Source organism: Gymnoscopelus microlampas, assembly GCF_963454915.1.
Source record: "Gymnoscopelus microlampas genome assembly, chromosome: 2".
Lineage (NCBI taxonomy): Eukaryota > Metazoa > Chordata > Actinopteri > Myctophiformes > Myctophidae > Gymnoscopelus > Gymnoscopelus microlampas.
Window position 1 is genome coordinate 8,527,700 of NC_139939.1, and position 9,070 is coordinate 8,536,769.

A 9,070-nucleotide genomic window follows, 5' to 3' on the forward strand; every position below is an offset into this window, starting at 1 on the left:
TGTATGTTTAAAATGCCTAACTGCATGTTCATCTCTGCCCTTATACGCACCAATATTATGTACAGTATATGCATGATGCACATTGCAAATAATAACAAAGGGTTAGGTGATGATTTTTCAACATTTTGGATGAATGCAGATGCAAACTGTAGCTTGTGCAAAGTGCATTCTACATGCGTGTCTGTGGCTAACATGATTATGATGATTACGTGCATATATGGTGAGCATGGAAATGTGGGTGGTAGTCTGATCGTAAAGTAGTCGTCTGATATATACGTGGTGGTGTGATCGTAATGTGGTTTGGTGGGCTGGCTATAAGAAGCCCCTCACTGACTGATCAGTGACACCTCAACATCTCACATCACAACCTGGTGAGTTGATCTGCTTAACAAATGGCAGCATAGCATACTTTTACCATTTGAGATCATTTAATGTAATTTGCAAGTACAATTTTGTATTTGATACACATATCGTTGCTGTCGGGCAGAAACATCTTATCTCCATATTCATTAATTAACGCCCCACTTGATCATTCTACAGCATCACACAAAAGCATCAAAAGTAGCAGATCTACAAGCTCAAAATGTTGAGCTTGTAGATCTGCTACTTTGGCTAGTTTTGAATTTGAATTCTGAAAAGTAATGGTTTTGGACATGAGGTTTCCACCCGACAGAGTTGATAACACACGTTTACAATGTGAGATAATTAAAATTAATTTGCAATTACAATGTTGTATTTGATACACATGTATATGTACATGTAGGTGTGTTGCTTGCATGTGGAGATGAAGAAGATGATGCTGACCATTGTGTTGCTGAGTTTCTTCTCTTTCTGGATGCTGCCTGCAGACTCTAGGATGGTGAGTAGCATTATTTGCTTAATGTCCAATATGTTTTTCTCACTCAACAGTAAACAAACCAGCATACAGTATAAGTGTGTGCAGGGTATGTGCACATTTCTAAAGTTACAATTTAATGACTTTTAGACCTTTTTTAATACCAAATTGGCCAAATTGTCAACTATTACATAAGAAAGAGGCAAACATTGTGAACATAGCCGATCTTCAAGCTCACAACGCCTCGCAGTGCGAGGCGTTGTGAGCTTGTAGTTCGGCTTTTTTCACAATGTTTATCTGTGGAACTAAATGTAATGCTTACAATTCCAAGTGTGTCAGAGTGGGGGGTCCCCAGCTCAAATTTGATTATTTTGGGGGGTCACAGCCTGGAGAGTTTGGGAACCATTGACCAAAATTATATACAGTACCCACTCTGACCGGAACTGTTGTCCCCCAACAAACCAGTTTATATGTAGGCACTCATTCCAAACGAACAATAAAGTAATACAAACATGATTACATTCTAGTCACATGAATATTAAATGTTTTTGAAGTGTCTCTCAGAATTATGGACATAGATGTTTTAAAGAAAAAAATCACAATACTATTTGTTAAATGGCCAGCTGACTGCATTTTTTGCACTGAATTTTAGAACAAAAAGCAAATGGTTCTATGTGACTTGACTGTAATCATCAATTCATTCATTAAATCTATTCCACCATGAGTATGACCTGCCGGGGGAGCTAACATAAGACTCATCACATAGTTTGTATTAATACATATTCATGTATTTTCTTCCACTCCATCCAGATCCCCCCGAGGATCAAGCCACCAAACCCCAGCAGCAGTATTCTCTTATCTATAATGGAAGCCTCTGTGGATGACATGTACGCTGGCTGTGCTGAACAGATGATGAACAAAGTAAAAAAGAAATACATGGTTGAGAAGCTGAAGGGAGATTTCAAAAAGGTCTGGAACGGAGCAGACAAGTGCGTAAAAAAAGGGGTAGAGCAGAAAGATTCAAAGACAAAACTGAGCGAGGATCACATTCGAGCAATCTGTGCTTTTACTGTTGGTGGCCGATATAACCTTTATGAGAAGTTCAACGTAGCAGTCCGGAATGGCAGAAAGAATTATGCCTCCACCTCTTTCGAGTACCACACCTTGCACTTCCTGTTGACCGAAGCAATGCAGGCCCTTAAAAATAGTCAAGGAGGCTGTCTCACCACCTATCGAAGAACCAACCTGGACTTTACCGGTGATATCAACCAAATAATGCGATTCGGTCAATTTGCTTCCAGCTCTAAAAATCCAAATTTTAATTCCAATAAGTTCGGGAAAAAGACCTGCTTCATAATTAAAACCTGTTACGGTGCCGACCTGAAGAAATATCCGGCTTTAAATGATACCGAGGAAGAGGTGCTCATTCCTCCCTATGAGGTGTTCAAGATAGTCCCAAAGCAAAAGAAGGAAACAATGCAATGTGATAAAGTCTTTAAATTGGAAAGTGCAGGGAAGCTCAGCAATCTGAACTGCATACTAGTATCATTGTGAGAATACTAGTCTCACAATGAAAAGCCAAGACGGATAACACACTCTTCCTGTTGACTATGAGAACCCTGCTAAAATATACCTCAGCACCCATAATACCCAGTAATATACCCCATAGTTATTGTAGTATTTAGTATTATGTATAAATATTAAATGTGCTCTCAGGCAAAGCTACTGCATAGAAAGTCGTTCTGCTCTGTTGTCTCTGTTTATCTTGTCTGAGCTGTTGTAGCATTGATGATAAATTACAGAATTTAATAGCAGCATAAACATTTTGGGAGCTAAATACTTTTGTTATATCTTGTGCACATGAATATAGTTTTGGTGAAGCTATGCAATGAACATTTGTCTTTTTTAATCAATAAACTGGCGTATTTGCATTCTTGGCCATATGTTGTATCTACAATGACACCAGAATGATTTGTAGCTTATTATACGTAGCCTACTTTGTATTTGACAGATTTTGGATGCTTGTAAGGCATGGAAAACAATGAAATAGAGTTTTTAAAACTTTTTGTTTTATTATTTTACACACCTATGCAATTATTATATGTAGTGTTGTGTAAAGTGGTCAGGGCACCAAAATAAATCAAATCAATCTACTAAACTGTCCATTTCTCAAATCATTTGCCATTAAAAGGCTGTGATAGCAACGTGGTGATCATATAAATGAAGAACGAAGGTTATATGCATGGATGTCAGATTACTCCTCAGATGACCTTCTCTACACCCCACAATGATCTTCTTTATTTTACTGTTCTAGATGTGATACAAGCATCTGACTGAAAGTAGGATAAGCAATGCTGCTCTCTAGTGGCAAACATGGCTCACAGCATGGAATATTGATATGTGACTAGTAGGCAGTGGTGTAAAGTAACTAAGTACATTTACTCAAGTACTCTACTTAAGTACAATTTTGAGGTACTTTCACTAGTATTTCAGAATTTCAGCACTTTTACTTTTACTCCGCTACATCTCAGAGGCAAATATTATACTTTTACTCTACTACAATTATTTGAAAACTTTAGTTACTAGTTACTTTATAGATTTTGATTATTATTACAAAATATACATTAATCACTTCAACTCTATGCATTTCGGCCATTGTGAGCTTGTAGATATGCTATTTTCAAAAGATTCTTTACATTTTATACATTTGAAAACTTGTGAAATGGGACATTCTGCACAATGAGTATACTCAACTTTTTGAATACCGGACTTTTACTTGTAACAGAGTATTTCTACATTATAGTATTGATACTTTGGTAACTTAAGTAAAACATATGAGAACTTTTTCCACCACTGATGTAATTTGATCCTTTTGATCAAATCAAGCAGACAGCAATTAATGCTTGCCTGAGGACAACAGCTGCTAGGTGGATTTCAAGATACATTCTAAAGGAGTAACGTCGCCCTCTGATGGTGGTTTGCGTTCAAAGCCCGACGAGAGAACACTTGTAGTTCTCAAGTGACATTTGATAGGCCTATTATAATGTTGCAGTTATTTCAATGCATGGTTTCAGTGTAGGACATAATACTTTGTGTGAAACATGCAGGGGTCACCGCCATGGTGGCTTGTGGTGGACATTTTTGTCAAAATTCTATTTGTCACGGGTATGAGCGGACAATAATATTACCAGAAACACATAGAGAACTAGCCCTCAATGTCCATAACAGGTCTGTAACTCTGAGAGTGTTCAAATGGAACCAAATGGACCCTTACTGGTCCATTTGGTTCCATTTGTACACTCTCAGAGTTAAGGACGTCCTTGCAAGTAAAACATTTGAGAACCTGCTAGTGGACTCCTACTGTATGTGCCATAGTGTCATAGTAAATAATATATGTTTTTTTTATTAAACCCCGAAGACTGGTATTCAGTAATTAGGTCTTGTGATCAAAATAAGAACATTACAATGTTATGTAAAAAAAAAACTGAAAATCTAACCTTTGCCACGGTCAAGCACAAGTCTTGCCATGGACACATTTGTCCATGTACGGACATATTGATGGAAACATGACAGCAATCTCATTCTAAAAAGATACATCTCCACCTATTGTAATTATCTGGTTGGCAAAAGAAAAGCTTTTGTTTCTATTAGAATTTGCAATGTATATACATTATAGTTTATACTATCTATTGCAAAAATGATCTGGTACAGTTCATGCAGTCTTTGCGTTATAGCCGATTATTGTTTAAAAAAAGTACTCTCTGAGTTACGCCCCATAAGGGTCCATTTGGTTTCTATCAGTCATTTAGCTGGGGATCCCCTGGAACCCCCTCAAGGACCCCAGGTGGTCCCCGGACCCCACGTTGAGAACCACTGGTTAAGATCATTCTAGTTTTCCACATCCTTTTGTCTGACTCGTCTTTGCTGTCTGGACTTATTTGCACTGCTGTGGTTTCACTCTCTCTAGTTACATCACTGCTTCAATAGGCTGACATTGAGTTGACCTGACCAGAAGTTACTAATGACTAAGTGTACATCTCTAATAATACCCAGAGCTGTTATTTGGTTATTAGTTGCAGACACTGTTCTCTTTGTTAATACCTTTTGTTAAGGTTAGGCAAAATGTGTTTGGTTAGTGTTAGGGTAATCTCTCAAGAACAGATTCCGACCTGCGGTGGAATCTGTCGGAGCGGTTCGTCCTAACCAGTGCGCATTGGATACAAGTGGGCGTGCCTTCAGATCAGGAAGTGGGCCGCGCTTTACCCAATCAAATGTAGTGGGCGGGATTCACGTGTCCATCCACCATGATCCACCCTCCCCCCCTCGAAACTAGCCGAAACTAATTTAACAATAGCGTCCTCGGAGCGGACAAAACCACGGAAAGATATTCACATTTTAAATTACTCTTTCATCATAGAAACAAGTGGGCTTATAACCAAAACCATCCATGTTCTCTGGGAGAAGTGGTGTTAGTGTTCCGTGTAGAAATATTGTTAGTGGGAATGAAAACATGGTCGCACCAACCGGAAGTGATGCGCTATAGGCAGACATGAAACCGGTGTTTCCCTGCGCTCTAGTCTAACTATAATTATACTCCTGCCAGACTCCACAGAATATCAGAAAAGCAGAGGTCGCTGTTTTTCATTTTCTGTGGGGTCTGGCTACGCGAGACTAGTGTTAGGGAACATAAAACGCACACACGCACTTGTGCACGCGCACACACACAGTCTTTTTTTTCTGTATCTTGTTTTTCGTAACTGTAGGACTGCTATTTTGTTTTTGTTTTTTTATTTTTCCGATGAATTGAGTACAAAGGACCCCAATGGAAACAAGCCATAGTGCTTTCTTGGGTGTAAAATCCTCTTAACAGACCTTGTATTGAACTGTATTTCCCTGGTGCTTGTCTTTGCAAACTGTTGATAAAGTATTCAATCAAAAAAAAAAAAAAAATTCCCCCTCGGTATCAACAAGGGCCTGTCTGTCTGTCTATGTGAAGGTTACAGTATATAAAAAAATGTAATCATATGCACTTGTGAAATAAATGTAATAAAGTATAAAGACGTGTGCCACATAAATATTCATCTTTATTTAACTGTGGCCAAATGACATGCAGAGAAAGCATTAGGGATAACAGTTAAGGGATTCAAGCTTCAATGAGAAGAAATATGCAACAATGCATTATGAGCAGAAATGAGTGCACGTATGTGCGTGTGTACGTGCGCACATGCATGTGTGTGTGCATGTACTGTATGTGTTAGGACATATCACATATCATATTATACCGAAATGTGAAAGTAAAATGTAATAGGCCTATAGGATTACATGAACAGATACAACATATACCACAATGCAAGGCAGCAAGAATGTACTGTATGTAAGTAATCATGTCAATTTAATCATATTGAAAGAATATAAACAAAGAGGATTTCTAAAAAAGTACTGCTTGCCAAAAAGGTGTGAAATGCAGACTTAAAAAGAAAAGAATTCCAAGTCACTCCGTCTCATGTGAAAAAAATTGTAGATTTATTAAGAGCAAGGCAAATGAATGTGACCAACGCGTTTCGACCTAAAAGGTCTTCGTCAGGGTCTATCTGGCATTCTGGCTAATCAGTCACTTAAGTACAGCCGTGGATGAGGTGTCAATCAATCATGTTAATGCGTTATTACGTCATTAGTATATTCAAATGACATTTCAAATGAGCACAGTTGCCCCAATATATGAAAATAAAATAAAATCAAAAAAATCAAAAATACCAATATAAATTGGTAACCTCGAATATGCCTGGCTGTATGTCATAATCAGTCATACAGTAGCCTGTACACCTGAGTGCAGTAAATCATTCTTGGTTTTCTGCACAATGAAAGGTCAAATGTAGGCAATTATTGAAAATAATGTAAAAGTCAATATTATAGTTTTCTTTGATTGTCAGACACATAGAACTCCAAACAATTTCAAACAATCACTATTACTGTAACACTTACAGTACTGTTTGGACTAGCTTTTAACAACGTTAGCCCGCAGACCAACATCTTCATTCTCTCTGTTCCTTGACCAAATTTTGCGAAAAGAAAAGGCATAGAGAAATGGGTCTATGACAGCACTGAACAGGGGCAAAACCTGAACCGGTCTCGCTTTATCTGTGAAATGTTCCAGTTTATGCGCCACGTCGGGTTGTGATGTACGAAGTGAAGCTCCCACTATTCCCACGATATTGACAATGTGGAATGGAACCCAGAGAACAAGGAAGGTGATGATGATTCTTGAGATCAGCTGGCTTGTTCGCTTGGTGCTGGACAGAGCTGTCTCTTTCACCTTCCGGTGAAGGCAGATGTAGAAAGATGTCATGACAGAGAAAGGCACAAGGAAATAAAACAATAGCTCAAGTACTACGACAGCCAGAGTTTGCCCTTCAAGCTGTATTGGTCTTTTGCAGACAAAATGTCCATCCTGTATCCTGCCAGTGGAGGCAACCGATGGCCAAGTCATGAAGCAAGAGACCCCCCACAGTCCCACTAACAGAGCTCTCTCACCCTTTTGACCTAGTTGTGCCCACCTGTGATGATGAAGCACCTTCACGAAGCGATGGATGCTCATCAGAGTGATAGTGAAAATGTTGGCATAAAGGCTACAACAGAGCAGGAATGAGAGGAACTTGCAAAGTCCATAGTTCATGTCCCACGGTCGTAGTATGTCAACAATCCACACAGGCAGGCCAGTCAGACACAGCAGGTCACAGCACGCCAGGTTCAGCATCAAGAGTTGAGTGAAGTTGTTTTTCTCCAGTTTGCGTAGTAGAAGCATCAGCACAGCCCCGTTCCCAGGAATGCCCAGGATACAACACAGGCCTAAAACAACCACTGCGGTCACTTCTTCTGGGCTTGGGCTAAATTCCACGTGAGTTATGTTGGTTGGTGAAGTGAGGAGACTCGAGTTGTCCATTTCGTATCAAGAATGTTGACGGCACCAACAATGAGGTGTGAGGAGGGGCTTGGTGTTTTGGATCAAATGGTGTGTGGTTTATATACGACAGCAGGGTTTCTTTTTCCTCTTCCACTGCCTAACATGACCCCCGCACCATGATATTATTAGTTCAGTGTTAATTTTTTGTCTGAAACCTTCCAACCCATGACATCATCAATGGGGTATTTCAAGCTAATACAAACTACAGCCGTCTCTTCCTGGAAAGTTTGCATGCTGAAATAGAAGCCACTGTTCTTATATTAATTAAAACAAATACAAATAAAAATAAAGTTTGAAATGACCAAACCTGCCTACCGATGATGTCACTGGTAGGCAGGTTTCTGAACCGTCCACAGACCAAGTAGATAAAATGGTACCATATTATAATGTCATCTGGGGACCCCCAAAAATCATGTAGGGACCCCCCTGGGAGTCCCGACCCACAGGTTGAGAACCACTGCTTTAAGGGAGGACATTGTGAAAGGAAGGAGAGGAAGTGGTTTTCAGTGACGATCTCTGCAAAGGTGGTATGCCAAATTTAGCACCTTGCAGAGAAATGCACCCTCCCCCCCTGAACTTACGCTTAACTTATTAGTTCAGTTTACATTTGTAGATAAAAATGGTACCATATTATAATGAGCATTAGTGAATACCAAATATATGTAGTTGAAAATGGGTGAATTTTCAGGCCGTGACCCCCCAAAATAATCATATTTGAGCTAGGGAACCCCCACCCTGTTAAGCGCTTGGAATTGATGAGTCATTAGTTTGGCTCGGTTCTACAGATACATTTGTGAAAATAGCATATCTACAAGCGTTGTGAGCTTGTAGATCGGCTATTTTCAAAATGTTTGCATCCTTCTTATATTATTTGACAATTTGGCCAATGTTTCACCAGTTTTTATAGCATAGTTTGACCTTAAACGTCCTTAAATTGTGACTTTACTGTCATCTGGAGACCCCCAAAACCACTGCTTTAAGGGAGGACATTGTGAAAGGAAGGAGAGGAGGTGGTTTTCAGTGACGATCTGTAAAGGTGGTATGGCTGAAATGATGCCATTTGAACTTCTGTTGAAGTCTGGGGGCATTCCCATAGTGAGACATGGAAGTCATTCTAAGAAAGAGAAATACACAACTCAAGCTTCAAAGTTTGACAGTGTAAAGAAAATGAGTGGACAATCATGAAAGTGTTATACTGTACACCTTTCAAGACATGATTCATCTTCATGTTTCTGAATTCTCACTTGTACTGTATGTCATTGAGTCCCTACTGA

The 9,070-nt window shown here is 39.3% G+C and overlaps 2 protein-coding genes across 2 annotated transcripts; one reads left to right on the forward strand and one right to left on the reverse strand.

Moving 5' to 3' along the window:
* Positions 1–333: 333 nt before the first annotated feature.
* Positions 334–2,718, forward strand: LOC311060765 (NAD(P)(+)--arginine ADP-ribosyltransferase 2-like). Its single transcript, XM_084079090.1, has 3 exons — positions 334–371; positions 764–859; positions 1,646–2,718. Exons 2-3 carry the CDS (start codon positions 785–787, stop codon positions 2,387–2,389), a joined length of 819 nt encoding a protein of 272 aa, XP_083935216.1. The 5' UTR covers positions 334–371; positions 764–784; the 3' UTR covers positions 2,390–2,718.
* A 4,112-nt stretch (positions 2,719–6,830) lies between these two features.
* On the reverse strand, positions 6,831–7,775 carry LOC311053801 (leukotriene B4 receptor 1-like; the record flags this gene model as incomplete). Its single annotated transcript, XM_084069486.1, has 1 exon — positions 6,831–7,775. One exon carries the CDS (start codon positions 7,773–7,775, stop codon positions 6,831–6,833), a length of 945 nt encoding a protein of 314 aa, XP_083925612.1.
* Positions 7,776–9,070: the final 1,295 nt, after the last annotated feature.